Genomic DNA, 19,022 nt, shown 5'->3' with positions numbered 1-19,022 from the left:
CTGGAGGATGCTCCAGTTCCCGAGAAAGGAGCCTCTGTAAAGGCTCTACTCAGTTTGGGACCAGGAGAGAGGGTTGCTGGGACACTCTGGATGGAGAGAGGGCTGCTGGAGCCTTCATCTCTTCATCTGGAAGCTGTGGAGAGGGCCATGGGAGTTCTGCTCCTTCTGAAATCTATGTGTGTGGAGGGGGCCCATGAGGGCGTCCACTCCTGGAATCTGGGGGACTTATGTCCAGTAGGGGCTGGTCAAGTCCTGGTGTCTGGGTATTCTGGTTACTTCAAGGTGACAATGTCGGATTTCTATGTTCCTTATTTATGTCTCTGTGTGTATGATTATCTGTGAACTTGGACTGACGATATTTCAAAAATCTGACTAACAACTGACAGTATTTTAAAATAATAACCCTTGGGCAGTCTCACAAAGAACTGTAAAATATGTTGTTCTTCATTTAAAAAGGCTGGAGATTTGATGCAAAATGTTTGCTTATGCTCTTTTAAAGAGAAAAAAGAACTGCAGTTCCATGTTAGCCCAGGTTATATTCAGATCATTGTTAACCATTATATAAAATATATGCCTGGCTGACAGTGCCTAAATAAATTAATGCTGTTTCTTTCTGGCCTATAGATTTGGTATGGACAAAATAATCCATTTTTGCTGAGGACTACAAGCTAAGTTTAGTTCTCTGTTTAACGCTAAATAAAACTTTTGTCCTTTAATTTTTTTACTATTAAGTCTTAATGCAATATGGTAGGATTAATAAGATTTGCCAGCCTATTTATAAACTATGTCTGATTAAAAGTTTTGCTTTGATTTTAGTTTAAAAAGAGCAGATTTAAAGTTCTGCTAAAGATTATAGTTAAGATTGAGCTTTACCTAGTCTCTTTATTTAGGTTTTTTAAAAGGGTTAAATCTAAAATGGGTAACCATAAAATTTGCCTATATAGATTTACTTAAAATTTGGTTCTAAAACATGCATCTAATAATATGCCAAAATTAGAGATTATAGCATCCTGTTTTACAGGATGCAGTTTAGAGCAGATGATAAAGATAAAAGAATAACTGGCCCTCAGACTTGTCAGAGATCTGATAAATATGGCATTTTAACACATGTAAGCTTATTAAGACAGAGTCCAACCTGTTGAGGCACAAGAAAACAAATTCAGTTTTTAAAGGTACAACCTACAGTTTTCCACTTAAAATAAAAGTTATTGCAATTGTTAGTGCTTTAATGGTATTTACTGATGGTTCATCATCTGGTGTTGCTGCCAATACTTATGATAAAAAAAACAATATCTTTTCAAGTGTCTAGCACATTTGCACAAATAGCAGAGTTATCTGCAGTACTGGCTGTATTTCAAAATTTTAATAAGCATCTTTAAATATTTTTAGTCTTTAAATATTTTAGTGCATATAGCTCAGTCTTTGCCTAGGTTAGAGACTATAGATTAAATTTAGACATCTATTCCTGCTAAAATTTCTTTTACAAATTCAAAATTTGATACAAAAAAAAAAACTTTTCCTTTTACATTGGACATTTACAAGCTCATTCTAACCTTCTAGGACCTTTAACTCAGGTGATTACAAAGCTGACTTGGCTAAACAAATGTCATTCTTGTGTTGTCCTTTTGCCTATTCCCCATCTTGGGGTCAATCCCCGTGGCCCTGTACCTAATGCTATTTGGCAAATGGATGTTACACATATTCCTGAATTTGCTAATTTAAAATATGTTCATGTTCTTGTTGACACTTATAGTGGGTTCATATTTGCTACACTCCAAACTGGTGAAGCGGGAAAAAATGTTATCGCTCATATGCTGTCAGCAATTACTATATTAAAACTTCCAAAACAACTTAAAACAGATAATGGCCCTGGCTATGTTAGAAATATGTTTTCAAAATTTTGTCAACAACTTAATATTAAACATATTACAAGTATACCTTATAATCCACGAGGACAAAAAATAGTACAAAGGGCACATTGACCTATAAAAAATACTTTTAAAAAAATAAAAAAGGGGGAGTTGTATTCCATCAAAGGGTCTCCTAGAAATTCTACATCCCATACATCTTATATTTATACATCTGTAAGCCCGGCACGAGTTTAACTTCCAGAGAGGTAACCAAAGGAAACTCTCGGAGGCTTTATGCAAAAGCAAGAGGTTTATTCGGGCCAACTCACGTTGGGGTCACTTTGCCAGTCAGCAAAGAGTGGCCTCCAGAGACATAAGCCTCGGGATTTTAGGGAGGGGGCATGGGGAAGTTCAGGGGTTGCAGTCCTAGCTACTCATAATTGGACGAGGGGCTAGGGTAGTGGACTTTCAGGTCTGGTCAGTCCTGGCCAGACACCTGGGGAATATCTGATCTTTAATTCACGTTCTGAATTTTCTGCTAGTGGGGATATGGCTACAGCCAAAGGTGGGAGAGCAATTAGTTTCAACCTGTGTCTTCTCTGAGGAGCAAGCCTGAGAGAAGGTCGGGGGCTGTTCAGGAGAAGAATTGAGTCCATCTGGGTTAATTGCTAGGCGATATTATTTCTCAAGCGTATATCTGGTCATTCTTCTTTGCAGAGTGGAGGTCTTCGCTTGCTCACTTCCTTATCTCTGCCCGAGCAGATGACCAGGGTCTGGGGCGGTTACATTCCTCTGCTCTCTGGAAAAGTACTGTGAGGCTTTAATTAACACTTTAACACTGGCTTGAAACTCGAAAATATAGGTTACAATGTTAGTCTGATCCTCTCAGGACAAGGATGGACGTTCAGCTGCAGAACGTTTCTGGCATACGGATACACAAAGGCAGTTTGCTACTGTCCCATGGAAAGATCCTTTGGACAATAAATGGCATGGTCCAGATCCTGTCCTGATACAGGGCAGAGGAGCAGTTTGATTCTATTCTAAAGAGATAGATGCAGCCAGATGGTTGCCGGAATGATTAGTAAAGCATATAATTATTAATACTCATCAGTCCAGGGTAGAAGAATTACCCTGAGAACATATTCTTTTTATATCTCTTTACAGAAATGATGGAAGAAAAACAACTGTTTTCATGGACCATGATCCTTTGCTTCCAGCTGAGTTATGTTCATGGTAGACTTGAACCCTTCAATCCTCAAGCAGCACAGGAAATTATGGAAATGATTTATGGTAAACCCTGTAAATGCAGAGGAGGAAAATTTACAGGAACAATGCTGTTTCTATGCCAATAAATCAGGCATAGTGAAGGGCAAAATAAAACTACAAAAAGACCTGGAGAGGCAACGAAGAGAGTTGGCTGAATTCCCCTTCTGGAATGGGTTAAATGGACTATCTACCCTACCTCCTCCCCCTCCTTAGTCCCCTGCTTGGCTTGTTGATAATTCTTTCTCTTGGACCTTTTCTTTTTAACAAGCTTATGGCCTTTGTCAAACAGCAAATTGATGCCCTAAAGGTTCAGCCCATTCAGGTGCACTATCAAAGGCTCGAGATGGTCAGCCAAGAAGACTATGAATAGGCCTAATGCTGATCATACCAGTGAGCTGACCCCGTTAGCCAGTGACCGGTAAGAGAATCCACAGTGGTCTTCTGTTCTTCGCTTTTGCTGCCTAAGACAGGAGCTCAGCCAATAGCTGCTGATGTATCCAATGACAGGCTTAGCAAGGGTTGAAGACCCCGGATTCCCACATAAGACAGGTTCCCTTGGGATTATGGCCTTGTAAAAATAAAGGGGGACCTGTGGGGGGCCTTCTGGTACCTTGCTGCCCCCAGAATTCTTGGCATTCGGTTTAATGACAATAGTGCATTCCCGGCTGACCTGGGGGGGTCATCTTGAAACACCTTAAACCCTCCCCCACCTCAGGGCTTCCCAAGTAACACTTCTGAGGAACTTTCCAAACAACCCTTAACACAACTTGTGACTCCTTTGTTGGGTTGTCCTGTGATTTCTAGTCACTTAGTAACCCTTCCAAAGGCAATTACATTTCTTATGCCTTGTCTATATAAAGGATGTAGAAAAAATAATAAACTGAGACCTTGATCAGAGAAACTGTCTTGGTCTTTGTTTCTTGAGTCTCTGGTCCCACCCCATTCTCACCCCCTCTCTTAGGGTCTCGTTTGACTGACCTGCGGGGCGGGTCAGAAAAAGATAAAAAGGAACATAAATAAAAGTTTTTAAAAAGTACACCAACACCTGTCAATCTGTTTCAACAACAGTGCATGAAATTGGAGTTCTCATCAGGCCAAGATTATCAGAATGCTCTGTCATTTCCCTCCATGGTACAGGGCACTTAACCCGGGGCTTTCTGCACAGCATAATAGGAAAGTACTCTGCCACTGAACTGTATCCCCTACCCTTAGTTTTGAGACAGGGCTATACTTTGTGGCTCATGCTAGCCTTGGACTCAGTCAAATTTGACTTTGAACTCACTACCCTCTTCCCTTGCTTCCTACTACCACTAGCCCTGTCTTTTTTGGTTTTGTTTTTTGGAGACAGGGTTTCTCTGTGTAGCCTTGGCTGTCCTGGACTCTATATATATCAAGCTGTTCTCAAACTCCCAGAAATCCACTTGCCTCTGCCTCCCCTAGCCCTGGAATTACAGGCATGCACCACTCTGCCTGGCTTGCTCTTTCTTTTTTTTAAAGGCCACTTTATCTTGACCTCAATAAAGACATCATAGTTATGACAGTAAAACCTGAATCTTTCAACTATCTGATATCTGTAATGAGGTTTACATTTTTGGCTTTACATGGTAGCACCCAACTGTAATCATCACATTTGGGAAAAAAAGCCAAAAGATCAATGCAAATTAGAGATCAGTATACAAAGTGAATTCCAGGATAGGGCCGTTACTTAAGGAGATACTGTTTCAAAAAGCCAAAAATAGGTCAGAGGGTAGAAGAACTTGCCAGGATGCCTGACCACCCGAGTTCAGTTCCTAAAATCAGCATGGTGGAAATTCCCAAAAGCAGTCCTCTGACGCCCACACACACACCATTGAAACGAAGATAAAATAGAATAATTTTTAAAATTTTATTTACTTCTTGGTAGCTGAAGTTCCAGATTCTGTTGTGGTTGATGGTATTAATCTAAATTCCATATGTAACTACCAGAAAGTTTCAGTTTCACTGGACAAGGCATAGGACAGCACTGGAAACTATTAAGTGTTGAAATAATTTCATCCTTGTCACACACACGTTTCATGTATTTTAAGTGTGCGCCTTTCCCACCAGACTCGAGGAGGACCTGCGTGTGGGTCCTGCGCTTCCATGCACAGAACGCGGGGCTCCCAGGGAAAGATACAGTACAAGTGAATGCGCACGTTCCTTGGGTGGCTTTCACCTCAGGCTGACCACGAGCCCATCAACTGTGGCGGGAGGACGTCTAGCAACCTTCCCTGGGCATTTTGCAGCGTCTCCACTGAAAAATGTGAATAATTCATACCTGTCTCCAAGTGCTGCAGGGAGGAGCCAGGCGACGAGTGTGCAAGTTCGCAGCCGAAATTAGTTAACTCATTCATCATTTAACGGACAGTTAAGCTACTGGACCTCTACGACGCCGTCAGTGGAGCTCCTCCAGCGGGTCGCGGCCTTTCAGATGCGCACGCAGGACAGGATGTCTCCCCCAACCCGCCCCACGCTGGTCTACGGAAAGCAGGTTGTTGCCCTCATTAAACATGGCGCTGGCGGCTTCGGAGGCTAGTGCGGCGGCGCGGACGCAGCTTGACCTCTGACCTGCTGGCAGCAGGCGGGGAGGGGTGCGGGTCGCCGCCATATTGGCTGTTGTCCTGTGAGGGGAGCGGCGGCGGCGGCGCGAGGGGAGCCAGAGAGCGGGGGAGCGGTGCGAGAGGCGGCATGACTCGGAGGCGGAGCAGGCCGAGCGGCGGCGCGGGCCGGCGGGAGCGGGCTCGGGTCGCGGGGCTGCAGAAGCCCCAGACGCCCGAGCCTCAGCCACCGCCGAGCCTGGAAGCGGGAGCAGCGGGTGCGGGGTCCCCGGAGGTGCCTGCGGAGCCTGATCGCGACGCCCCCAAGGAGGAGGACGAACCCAAGCTGGCTGCAGGCCCTCAGGTAGGAACGAGCAAGGCGACTGCAACTGCTCGGCTGCTTACACCTCCCGGGAGCGGGGCGGGATTGGGCATGGTCCATGCTGTCGGTCTTGGGGCCGATCCCAAGTCCGGAGCACAAGCTTGCAACCCCCTTGCCAGGGATGGAAGCTGAACCCCTCTCCAAAGCAAAAGCTCAGCCAACTCTCTTGCAACCCTTCTAAACCTACCCGTTCAACCCCTGCCCCGGAGCTAAATGTTCTGACCATTCAGGGTCACCGGGACTGGCTTAGGTTCTTGGACCTGGGCTTAGTTCTCTGCCCTCCCCTTCCCTTTGGACTCACCTGATCCCCCGACCCCTCAAAGATCATCTCAGGGCGCTGGAACCTGCAAGGCTGCAGCGTCTGTGCGCCCTCCCCGCCCCCCCAGCAGCTTCATTCGGTCCCCTGCACTGTCTGCAGCCACTACCGTCAACAGCTGTACCTCGGCATCTGCCTTCTGGGGCCTCCCTTCCACCCTCCCTCCCAGAACAGTTGGAGCAAAGAGCCAGGCTGCCCCAAAGACTGTTAAAACAACTCCACTAAGGAGGTCCCCTGTTCTCCTTCCACCTCCTGCCCCATAAGGCGCCCCACTCCCACCCCCGCCAGTCCACTAGTTTGCTGAATCCTGCGAGAGTAAGAGAATTCGGGAGGGTTCTCGAAAGCTTCCAGCTTGCCACCTGGAAGGGCGCTTTCTTTTGAGCATAAGAGAAAACAGGAGAGGCGGAGGGGGGAGAGTGGTTGGCGTGGGCCACAGTTGCTCAGGGAGGGTTGTGGCACCCGGGGCTGGGTGGCTTGCCCTAAGCTTGCTCTGACAAAAGAGTTTTGAGTTGGTTTTTTGGCTGAGCCTGCCGAGGAAGGCAGGCCCCTGCAGGAGTCTTGGAGGGTCGGATGCAGCGCCGGATGAGGATGAGGCGTGGCGGAAGATGCGTTTGACTCTGCAGACACTGCATCGGGCAGCAGGGGACTCTGGGAGGCTGGTGCAGCCTGAAGGCATGGCTCTTGACAGCCTTCTAGTAGAATCTCTGGAATTGTGCATGTGAGTGGGGATGCCATTTGGGGTACCATTCCTGGAAAGCTTTCCCTGACCCCTCCTCCCCAGTTACACCAAAGTGTCCCCTGTGCCCACAACCCTCTTTGTTTCCCTCTGGTGGCACTACTCCTTCTGTGATGAAACTTGTTGATGTGTCTGTACCAAGCACTGAACTGTAAACACAAGACACAAAAACATCAGGGGATGCAGTTTTTGTGTTCCTCCATACCTATCCCAGGCATTGCCTTTATAGAACAGAACTAACTAGGTGAATGAGAGAGAGAGAAAATGAATCAGCCCGGAACCTGTGCCTATTGTAACCCAGTTTTGATGCTGGTCTCCTTTGTGTCTTGTATCACAGTGAGAAGATTTTTAGTTAGTGGAAGTGTCACAGTGTCTTGAATGTTGGAAGCAAGTCTGTCATCCTGCCTTGTTGCCTAGGCTGTCGCAGTTAGAGTCCTCTCCTGCTGGGTCTGGCTTTCATTTGAAGGTCGCTTCCCCTTCTAACCTACTTTGACCCCCACTAGGAGTGCTGTTATCTAGAAGAGAGCCATGGAGCTGTTTTTTTGTCCTTTCTTTCCTATTCAGACATATATTACTTTAGGGAACCTGTCACATAGACCAGAAAGTTTGTGTGCTGTCTTAACCATTCATTTTTCTAGAAATACAACTTTTCCCAAAATTATAGCCTTTGTTAATTTCTCTGATCCAGGTTTTTATAGATTCTTATCTATGCTACTGCTTGACCTATCTTTAATCATGCCAGGTGATTGATATACCTTCTAACCTTTCACCCCACCCTTCGTATTTCTCCTCAGTATAGCACTAATAGGATGCATGAACTACTGCTAAGTTTTCTGTTTGCTTTTCCATAGAATTCTAGAATGCAAGAGTCTTGTTAATCACTATCAGATCCCTGTTACTAGTGATGAACAAACTAGAGGATTTAACTACAGTTACCCTGTACAGCAATTAAACCTACAGCAATTAAATATTCACAGAATGACTCCCAATTAAAAATATAAGGCAAAAAATCCAGTCGTATAAAAAAATCACTCATATATTCCAGGGAACTGAAGCATCAGCAAGCTCTGCTCCTTTTGTAACCCACTCTTTGCTAAGGGTAGAAATGAGATTCAAGAAACAGCCTTTTGTGCCCTTGCCAAAAGTACCTGGTGTCAGGGTAGAGGCTGTTCATTGCTCTGTCCACTGTTAGACCTTTTTTAAGGATCTTGGTTCAGAACTCCCCTCAGTTGTTTTGATGTAGAGTGGATAAGGAAGGTGAAACTCATTGTTAATGTTACTTTCTGAGGCAAGTCCATTGGTGGCAAATAAGACCACCCAGTCTTTAGACTTATTTTCATTCTAAGGTCCCAAACTCATACACTGTTTTATTTTTGTTTGTAATCTTAATGTAAGCTGATATTTTGAAGCAACTGTGTGGCTAGGTGTGGTAGTCTGTGCCTGTAATTCTAGCACTTGGGAGGCTGAGGATGGCTTTGGGTTCAAAGTTAGTCTGAGCTATATAGCAAGTTGCAATAGGCCAGCCTATTTGCATCACCCATTACAATAACAATGGAAAACATGAAGTTAAAAGCCTTCTCATGCCTGCATCCGTGCCTCTTAAAACCCTAACCTCTTGGTGATGCTGAAGCCACCTCTGAAAGTAGGCATCTGTAGTCCGGACAGCACATGCCCCCTTGGGGAGTCTGTGCTCCAGCCTCTTGGTTCTCTCTGGACCTCTTGACTCATTTTGTAACCTGCACTTTCAGGTTCAAGCCCTTAAGGTTATTTGGGAACTCCAAACCCTTTCAGTCACTGTAATCCACTGAATCTGCTCTTTTCACCTGAATTCCCCAGCCCTCTTTTACTTCAAGATAAAGCTTAAACAGGTGCTTCCTTTTTAGCAAAGGATGCTAGGAAGGTGGAAGCAGGTCGACTCACAGAACCTAAAAGCGGGCCAAAGAGCAGTGAGAACTAATTTACCAGCTTGCATTCAACTCCCTGCTTTTTCATCTGCTTTGTGTCTCAGAGCTGGTTCCTTTCCCTGTTTGAGCTTCAAAAACAAGAGAATGTGAAGCATCCTAGCATGCAGGGTCTCTTCTGGGTGGTGGGAGCTGTGTTGCGTGGCCAAAGCCAGTCTCACCTACTACCTTTACCAGTTGACTTTTGTTCCAAACCATTCAGCTGGTAACCTGTGTGCACTTAGCACCCAGGAGGCTTACTAAGGAAACTGGGGCGGGTGGCAGTGAGTTCATCCTATCCTTTCCCTCTCGTCCCTCTCCAGAATCTCCTAGGACAGTCCAGTTTAGTGGCAAGGCGCTCCAGAGACCTGGTTCTTCCAAAGCTGGGTAAATCTGTTCCCTTGAGGAGCTGGCTAAGATGATCAGTCAGTATCGTTATTGAAACCATTTCTTTATGTTTTTTTTTTAAAGGTTTATTTATTATGTATACATATTTTATATTTCATATTATGTATACAGTGTTCTGCCTGCATGTCAGAAGAGGGCACCAGATCTCATTATAAATGTTTGTAAGCCACATGTGGTTGCTGGGAATTGAACTTGGGACCTCTAGAAGGTCTGTGCTCTTAACCTCTGAGCCATCTCTCCAGCCCCATTTCTTTATGTTTAATTCATTCAGCAAGTTTCAAAATGATCTCTATAACCAGAGCCTTTGAGGTACACAGAAGGTCAAGGCAGTTCCTGTCCTCTAGGGCCTTCCCCTGATGGCTCAGGCCTGCACCACTTTCATGGCCAGTGAGGAAATGATATGAGGGGGAACCCAGCCTAGAACTACCTTGTTCGTTCTTGGAGGCCAGAAAAGACTTTAGTGCAAAAATACCAGTGACCTTTGAAGATAAAGATTTGTCCACTCAGTTAAAAATTTTTTAATTTCCTTAAAATGTCTCAGAGTAGCTTAATGCCTGATAAGAGATGGATGGTCACGCTCATAACACCTTCACTTACTGTAGCTAGAAATTTTTAAGACAGGGACCATTTTAATTAAATCACTTTAAGGATATTGTGTATGAATGTTATTGGTCAATACATGGCTGTGATATAGTTCACAGCACCAGACTCACTGCTACAAATTCAGGCCAACTGTGGCACACACACTGTCATACCCAGCAGTCCCCGTGCCTAGCAATCCTTTGTTTTGCCAACACTAAGTGACCCCACAATTCCAGGCTGTCTACTAGCTGCAAAAGCGGAAGTGAATAGAACCTGGTTCCTGTCCTGGGGAGCAAATCCTGAATCCTCTTTGTTGGCCTCTGGAAGTGTTCTAGCATTCTTGGTTTGTTTCCTCCTCAAATGACAGTGAATCAGAGGTAACAGGGTTAATTCTAGGGACCAACAAGTCCTACCTGTCAAGCACTCAGCACAATTGTCACTATAATTGTAGGTGCTTGCTGATTGGGATGGTAATCTAGGGGAAGCTGAGGTGGAGAAGCTTCTCAGAGCCTAGTATTCATGGTTGACTATTTCCAGAACGTAAAACAGAAAGGAAGTAGTGTCTACGGCAGGCTTCTCCCTCTTCCTAACACTGCGGCCCTTTAATACAGTTCCTCATGTTGTGCTAACCTCAATCATAAAATTATTTTTGTTGTTCCTTCATAACTGAAATTTTGCTTCTGTTACAAATCATAACGTAAATATCTGGTATGCAGGATATCTGATAAGAGAGCCCCATGAAAGGGTCGTTCAACCCAGAGAGGGGTTGCAACCCAAAGGTTGAGAACCGCTGCTCTTCAAAGAAGAGGCGAACACTGCTGGACTCATTTGGAGAACAGGGAGGAGTCAGGCTGACTTTCCACGGCAGGTGGTTTGGGCACTTGAGGAATCAGTGGACAGTGGATGCTAGGTGGAAAGGCAAATGGTGTGGTAAACCCCTTGTGCACTGTGAAGAGATAATTCTCTGTGGGAGAGGCAGCTGTGTGCTCTCTCCAGTCCATGTCTCCTCATCCCAGCCTAACTGATGGCCAGATTGATCCTTTGTTCCACCCCATTCCTGCCCTGTCCACCCAGGGCTGGAGCCCACCCACGATCCAATTTTGGTTGTTCTGGGAGATTCTGAGTGACTGGGTCTGGGTCTGCTAAGTTGAGGAAGCCTAGCATTGTGTTTTGTTTTTAAGGGGCTGGAGTCTGAGGATGTAGCTCAGTGGTAGAAAACTTGTGTAAGGTTTAAGGCCTTGAGTATGATCCCTAACATCACTTAGAAACACAAATGGGCTAGAGAGATGGCCTCATGGTTAAGACCACTGGCTGTTCTTCCATAGGATCTGGGTACAATTCCCAGAACCCACATGGTGGCTCACACCGTCGCACCAGTTCCAGGGGATCCAACACCCTATTTGGCCTCGATTGTCACTAGACATGCGTGTAGTGCACAAAATACACGAAAGCAAAACGTCCATACACATAAAATTAAAACAAAACCCCACCTTCCTCCTCTTCTTCAGTTGCCTAGTCAGCTGCTAGTCTTCTGTTGTTTATTAGCCTACTATGTGTCTCTGCTTATGATTGCAATACAGTGATTCTAGAACATTGTCTTTGGAAGTCCCATGGTATTGTAGAGATAACAGATTTAAACAGTTAATGTGAGCTAGGGTCATGCATGGTGGTGCATGCCTGTAATTCCAACAATTGAGACAGAGGCAGGTGTGTCTCTGAGAGAGTCAGCCAGGTCTACATAGTGAATTCCAGGCAGGCCAGGGCTATATAATAAGACCTGTTTTTGGTTTTGTTTTGTTTGAGATAGGCAATCACCTCTATTCTAGAGAAATGTAAAGTGTGCAGGGCAATCTAGAACAAAGCCCTACTCATTCTGACTATGAATTTGGAGAATTTGACACCCAAGTTGAATCTTTAGAAAAAAGAGAAGAGGCAGTGTGTTATGTAATTGGGGTAAAGAGTATTTAATGTCCTTCATGGAAGGTAAAAACTAAGGAAAGACAATTGTGTATCCTAGGCAAAGTCTGAGTTTGCACTGTTTGTGTCATCCTCATCCTTCAGATTAGGTAGCTGTTAGCCAAGTAGGAAGAGGAACGAGTGCAGTTTCAGAAGCCATTTGTCTCCTTGTTTGATTTTCCCCATTAGAATGAAAGACATATCTCTATTCTGAAAAGGGACGTGGGGAAATTAAGGCAGAAAGAAAGGGCCAGAGGAACTGCAAAGACTGGACATCCTTCTTAGGACACAAGAACCACGTTGTATGACACGGGGTTGCAAAGGTGCCTGAAGGTCACTGTTTAGTCCTTGTGCTTCAAGTAATAAAGTTGCTGTGGGCAAGTCTCACTTAGTAGTTTCCCTGTCATTTCTTCCAGGGCAGAAGAGGAAAGAAACTAACGGGTATTGAGCACCTACTGTGTGCCAGACCCAGGCCAGGTACTTTACATAATTTATTTCCTTCTGTCCTCACAACTCTGTGAAGTATGGTGTTATTCCCATTTCATAAATCGAGAAACCTGAGACTCAGAATCTGAGTAATACTGAAAATGGCAGAGCAAAGATTTGAACTTAGAACCATGTCTCCAAAGTTCATGCTCTTTTTCCCTGTGAGAAACTTGTCCTGGAATTAAGGGTGGTAGAACAGCATTTGGCCCAAGGATTTGGGTAAAAGAGCAGCTCAGGCCTTTCTTTGGCCTCTTGTACTGAAGCACATTAAGTGCATTGGCTCGGCTTGGGGGGTCATTAGGATCAGCCACCTCACTACATTGTCCTTCTCAGCTTGTACAACCAAAGAAGCTTCTACCAACTGGCCTTAGAAAGTGAAGCAGTTTCTGCCTTCTGAAAGGGCCACACTTGAGGAAGAATTACAGTAAAAGTTCCAAACCACTGAGGTGGGGTTTGGTCAGCAACTCGAGCATTAACTTCAGCTCTGATTTCAAGCATTTTGAGAGTCTTAGTTCTGACTGCCTTCTCATCAGGGCCTTCAGTGTAACATGTCAGGAAAGGGACCTGTTTTACTGTTTTAAATTCTGTTCCTGATGTTAAGTAGCTGAGACACTAAGGCATAAGGGCTTTAAAATTCCATTTATTTAATGAACGCCTGCTATGTGACAGGCAGCAAGCATATGTAAATGATCAGCAGCCACTCCATGCCCTAGAGAGCTCCACTCTGCCAGGAATATGGCACAGTGTGACAGGTGCTATAGTAAAAGAATTACTTTAACTTAGTACAGAAAGTTACATTGACCTTTGAATAGGATCTTACGGGATTCTAGGAATTTACCAAGGAGTTTCCAAGTGTGTAGCACAATGGTTGACATAAGACATTTAGCTGCTGTTGTCATCTACTTTGCTTTGGTGTCAGGGAAGCTTTAGGAGTTTGGTATCCTTAGAGCATTGTACTCTCATGGGATATTTCAGAATAGAATTCGGAACCTGTTGCAGGCAGCTGGCTAGATACAGTATGTGTCTTGGGAAATCTGGTACAAACAGCCATGAACTCTTGGGACTGAGAGGAACTCCTGGGAGGACGAGACTAGGCTAAATGTTGAAAATTCAGCCCAGCTTCAGAACAGATCTTGGCACCTGTCTGGTCTAGTGATTAGGGTTATTCTCTGACACTTGTCAAACTGGACAGAAAGGCCAATGTGAAAAATTGAGTCATGCTCCAAAGGCTGTCCAGATATACAAGCCATATAATTGTTGGTAAGGATTATTGCGTAGCATATAGTAGGTCCTGGGTTTTATCTTCAGGACTGGAAAAAAAAGACTAATCATGTTTAAGTTACCACATTAACATAAATTACAGTTTTTATTAAAAATAATTATTTGAGGGCTGATGAAATGGGCCAGCAGGGTAAAGGCACTTGTTGCTAAGCCTGATGACCTGAGCTCAACGACTGGGATCTACAAGATGAAGGAGAGGAAGACTCCTGAAGATGTCCTCTGATGTCTACACACATAATGCAGTGTGTGTGCCCCTGTGCATGGAGCATGTGTGTTCACACACAATAATAAATATGCTATTTTAAAAAATGATTACATATTTACTTTTATATATTAAAATGGAAAAATGGTTCTGCTTTCACTTTTGCAACATGAAGCTGGTTAAGGATGCACGCTGTGTAAGTGACCATCAGGGTTTGCATCCTCAGCACTTGGCAAAACACTTGTGTTGCCATGTCTACCTGTAGGCCCAGCACAGAGCTGGAGGTACTCGGTGTGAAGACCCACCAGAAGGTGTGGCCAAAAGTGCGAGTTCCAGGTTCAGCCAGAGACCCAATCTCAAGGAACTAAGAGTGATAGAGGAAGATGCCCAGCATCCTCCTCCGGCCTCCACAAGCACTTCTGGGTACAAGCGCCTGTGTGTAAATGCTGACATACACCCTGCTTAGCCTGCACAAAGCCATGAGCTCCATGTTAAGTCTTTGTATTCATTTCACATTAAAAATCCCAGAGGCAGGTGGATCTCTGAGTTCAAGGCTAGCCTGGTCTACAGAGTGAGTCCCCGGCCAGCCAAAGCTATGTAGTAAGACCCTGCCTCAAAAGTAAAAAAAAATAAAATTGGTTGTGCATCTAGCACTCCAGATAGATTTTTGACCAATGTATAATTCTGTGAAATAATGCTTTAGACATTTGGAAAATGGATTTCATTTATCATGACAAGTAGCATTTGTTAATAACACATTGATTTTCTCAGACAAATACTGAAACACTAATGCTTATGGTAAGTGATACAAGCATTCCTGAATTTTAAGTTTTTGTTTGTTTTTGGTTCTTGAGATAGATTCTCACTCTGTAGCTCAAGTTGGCCACAAACTCATGGTAATCCTCCTGCCTCAGATTCCTAAAATGCTGGGATTAGAGGTATAAGGTACCATGCCCCACTCTCAAATTTGAAATTTTGATTGAAAGCTTGAATTTTTGTCATTGGCCACAAATACTTGGCTATTTTTCTTGATGTAATGGTCTTTGCTAATATTCATGTCTGGACAACAGAGACATTCTTTCAAGGTAAAATTGGTATTGCGTGAAGAAAACTTTCTTTTTGATCTGTTTGTCTAGAAAACATTGGATGCTTTAACTTAATGCTTCTTGGACCAAGCAGAAATAGCTGGGCTGGTCAGGACTAAGTGGCCACCAATCCCAGCTTCCTGAGCCGTGGTTCCCCCCGCCTTGGGGATGTACACACTGTAGCCTGGCCTGGGTAGGAACAACCCCACTCTACATAGACTCTGGCCTCACCTGAAAAATATAACAATTATCTTTAAGTCTTTTTGGCTAGATACAAAATCAACAGAGCTACTAGAATTTTTTTCTTCTTGTTTTGTGTAAGACTAAACCTATACCCCAGAGGCTCTGAAATTTAATCTAAGGTTAGTGGGAACAATTAGCTGCTGCCCAGGGATTCTGGGTTTTAAGAATTAGTTCTGTGAGCTCTGTGAAGAAAATAATACTTGGTGTTTTCGTTCACTTGATGGCCATGTTTTTGTTGAGGAATAACAGTACAGCTTTGAGATGAGCAAGTTGAATGCCTGGGTTCATCAATTCAAGGCATAAGGGACCATGTTTGCCAGAATGTGAAAAATAATAAGAAGTTGCAGCCAGAAGTAACCCTGAGCCAAGAGCTTTTCTCAGCCATAGCACTGATTAGAAGGAATTGTAACATTGCAAGGTGTTGGGATTCTCACCACTCTCAACAATTAAAGCAGAGTAGTGGGCTGCAAGAGGACTCAGCGGTAGATTCATACTGCCAAGGCTCGTAGCTGTAGGTGGAGTCCTGGACCGACATTTAGAAAGAATTTGCTTCTGAAAGTTGTTCTCTGACCTTCACCCATGTGCCATTGTGTGTATGTACAGGTACATCCACGCATATATTTAGTATGTAGTTTAAAGTTTAAAGCTGGATAGCATGTACTGCTCTTGCAGAGGATGGCTCACAAGTGCCTATAACTTCTCTCCAATACTTCTGGCTTCCAAAAGCACCTGTAAATATACATACACATAATTAAAATTTTTTTAAATATTTACAAAAGTAAATGAAAACTAAAGATAAAAATGTCAAGAGATAGTGAGATACGGTGGCACACAGTCAGGAGGCTGGGCAAGAAGATTGCAAGTTCAGTGGCAGCTTGGGCTGTGCAGTGAGATTCTCCCCCAACCCCTTCTGGTTTTTCAAGACAGGGTTTCTCTGTGTGGTTCTGGCTGTCCTGGAATTCTGTCTATAGACCAGGCTGGCCTTGAACTTAGAGATTCATTTCTCTCTGCCTCTAGAGTACTGGGATTAAAGGCGTGCACCACCACACACACCCCTCCTCCCCCTCTTTTTTCAAGACAGAGTTTCTCTGTGTAGCCTTGGCTGTCCTGGACTCACCAGTCTAGCCCTGAACTCAAAGACATCCACCTACCTCTGCCTTCCTGAGTGCTGGGATTATAGGCATACACCACCGCACCCAGCTGAGACCCTTTCTTGAAACAAGAAAAGAAATAGAAAATCTCCTACGGCACATTGTATGAAGAGAAAGACACCAAGGCCTGAGGGCTTTGGGGATAGCCCTTCCAAATTGTGTGTTGCTAAAAGCAGGATATAAGTGTGCTATAGAGAGCACTGTGGATAGCTAGTCCGTAGTGTAGGCTTGTCAGGAACAAAACAGCCAAGGGGCCTAGATTATAAATTAAGTGCTGACTGTCTTCATCCCTTTTGCTAAGTGTGTGTGTGTGTGTGTGTGTGTGTGTGTGTGTGTGTGTGTGTGTTTTCCTATTGTTAGTTACTTAGACCTTTGGGCAACTCTGCTGTGCACATAGTGTCCATGCTTCAGTCAAAGCTTAATTAGCTTTCCATGTCTATTCTTCTTTTATCAGGAAAGACAGCCTGCCCATAGAGTGACTTTCATTAATGGCTAGTTCATTTGTTTGGTAGCCTGATTTAGCTCCTGAAAGAGTCCTTTTATTCCCTTAGCTGGGAACATCTTATTGTAATTCTTGAAGGCTGCAGTCTCTCATTTTTCCAAGTTTGAAATTGGAGCTATACAGGTAGAGGGGCAGGATAGAGAGGTGAGGACCTGCTCTGTAGGAAGCAATAATTTCAAGGATGCTATCACCAAGCTGCCTGCCAGCTGTAATACTATGAGGATGTTTCACAAATCTGATGCGATAGCCTTGAGCCAGGCTCTGCTGTGCTGAGTGTTTGTACCCAGTAAAAAGCACAAAAGAAGCTAGTTGTGATGGCACATGCTTTTAACCCCAGCACTCAGGGAGGCAGGTGGATCTCTTGAGTTTGAGAGCAGTCTGGTCTACCCAGTGAACCCCAGGACAGCCAGGGCTTCATAGAGAGCCCCTGTCTCAAAAAGAAAAGAATAGGGACAAAAGACAGAGGAAAACAAGTGAAATGAATAGTGCAGTGTACTAAATGGCATAGGGAAGAGAGGGTTTGTAAGAGGCCCTCTCTAATGTTGTCTAGAGGAGTGTGGGTTTATGCTGGGGCCTTCAGGGCCTGCTCAACTATTTGTCAGGAAGTAGGGGTGAAGAGCCTTAAGTAGAAGATTCCCTTTAGCAAAGGGAGAAATAGGGAGGTTCTGCTTTTGGGGTACATTGTATTGGGGGGAGTTAAGCCAGCCATGGAGTTTTATGACTGTAGTCCTGCACTTAGAAGCTGAAGCAGGAAATTACTACAAGTAAGGACAGCCTTGGCTACAGTGTGAGATCTGTCAACCCCAATCCCTCCCCAGAAAAATGATACCTAACAAGTCATCTTGCATTCAATGTATGTGACAGGTTCTCATTCATACAAAGTCAGTAGCCATTTATTGTTTCCTTAGCTCCTGCCGTGGAGTTAGTACCACCTGGTTGGCCACGTAGTCTGTGCTTTGCACTGGGGAAGGCTCTTCATCACATTCATTCTCAAAACTGACCCTACAGATGAGGACCTAATCCCACTGTAGACGAGCAGAGGGGGAAGGGACCTGGCTGGTGTCACACAGCTTGTACACGTGGTCCATCAGGGACAGAACCAAGTCCAGAGTGTCTGCTGCACTGCAGCACCTGCCACAGCTGTGACTGAGTTCAAGCATGTTGGTCACTCACTGAAGATGAGAGGAACTGTTTGCTTTTGAAAGAAAGTAGAGAAAGGGTTTAAGATTCTCTGTGTATCAAGAGTTCATCGGCATGTATAACTGTGTACCATGTGCATCTGCCCAGTGTGAACAGAGGCATTTGGGCCCTCTGAAAATGGAGTTAAGGGACTTGTAAGCTTCCATGTAGGAGCTGGGAATGAAATCCAAGTCCTCAAGAAGAACAGTCAGTACTCTTAACCGATGTGCCATCTCTCCAACCCTGAGAAGGCATTTTTTTTGTACTGTGTGGGGGGGTACATTATGCACTTGAGTTATTGCTCAAAATCATATATTAGCCAGGAATGATGGCACTTGCATTTAGTTCCAGCATTTGGGAGGCACAGGCAGGTGGATCATTGAGTTCAAGGTCAGACTGACCTAAATAGTGAGTTCTAGGCTACTCTAGGGCTATATAGACCCTTCCACAATAAAAAAAACAAAAACAAAACCCACAATTCAAAACAAAACCTTGTATATTATACTTTATAGGATGTATGAAAATTTTAAGTGCACATGGTCCTGGTTTTGCTCTCTAGCACCAAGAGAGAGGACAGAAGATTTTTACTCTTTTCAAACCTTTCTTCTTGGCCATACATGGATATCCCCTTAATTCCAGCACTTAAGAGCCGATGTAGGAAGATAGGGATTCAGGGCCACCCCTTATACATAGGAAGTTCAGAGCCAGCCTGAACTTCATGACCCTGCCTCAAAAAAGAAAACACCCAACAATAATCCCATGGAATGAAGTTAGGACCCCCAGGTCCTAGAGAAGAAAGAGCTGTTGCGACCGACCTCATCCCAGGTTGCCCATGGAGTCCTTATATATCATGAGGAACAAAGCCCTGCATGCTGGTGGCCTCCCCCTTTCTAACTGCAGTT

General features: G+C 44.4%; 1 protein-coding gene and 1 long non-coding RNA gene across 5 annotated transcripts in view; one reads left to right on the top strand and one right to left on the bottom strand.

Annotated features, from left to right (window-relative positions):
* The window catches only part of LOC129692914 (uncharacterized), a 28,119-nt gene extending 22,508 nt beyond the window's left edge, over positions 1 to 5,611 (bottom strand). Inside the window, exon 1 of the long non-coding RNA XR_008722786.1 lies at positions 5,413 to 5,611. This is a non-coding gene — a long non-coding RNA (uncharacterized LOC129692914). The remainder of the gene's footprint in view (positions 1 to 5,412) is intronic.
* A 155-nt stretch (positions 5,612 to 5,766) lies between these two features.
* The window catches only part of Fam193b (family with sequence similarity 193 member B), a 33,293-nt gene continuing 20,037 nt past the window's right edge, over positions 5,767 to 19,022 (top strand). The window contains exons 1-2 of one of the 4 annotated variants that reach the window (XM_055629221.1): positions 7,010 to 7,087; positions 12,408 to 12,468. Coding sequence is in view for 2 of the 4 variants with exons in the window: in XM_055629220.1 (XP_055485195.1) it covers positions 5,823 to 6,035 (213 nt within the window). In the remaining 2 variants the exon portion in view is untranslated. Of the gene's footprint in view, positions 6,036 to 6,187; positions 7,088 to 12,407; positions 12,469 to 19,022 lie in introns of those variants that run through there. The other 3 variants (XM_055629220.1, XM_055629223.1, XM_055629222.1) reach the window with 3 other exon arrangements.

The sequence above is a fragment of the Psammomys obesus genome, unplaced genomic scaffold (genome assembly GCF_907164565.1).
Source record: "Psammomys obesus unplaced genomic scaffold, mPsaObe1.curated_primary_1811, whole genome shotgun sequence".
Classification (NCBI taxonomy): domain Eukaryota; kingdom Metazoa; phylum Chordata; class Mammalia; order Rodentia; family Muridae; genus Psammomys; species Psammomys obesus.
Note: the sequence above shows the minus strand (reverse complement) of the source record. Positions and strands in the feature narration are given on the sequence as shown.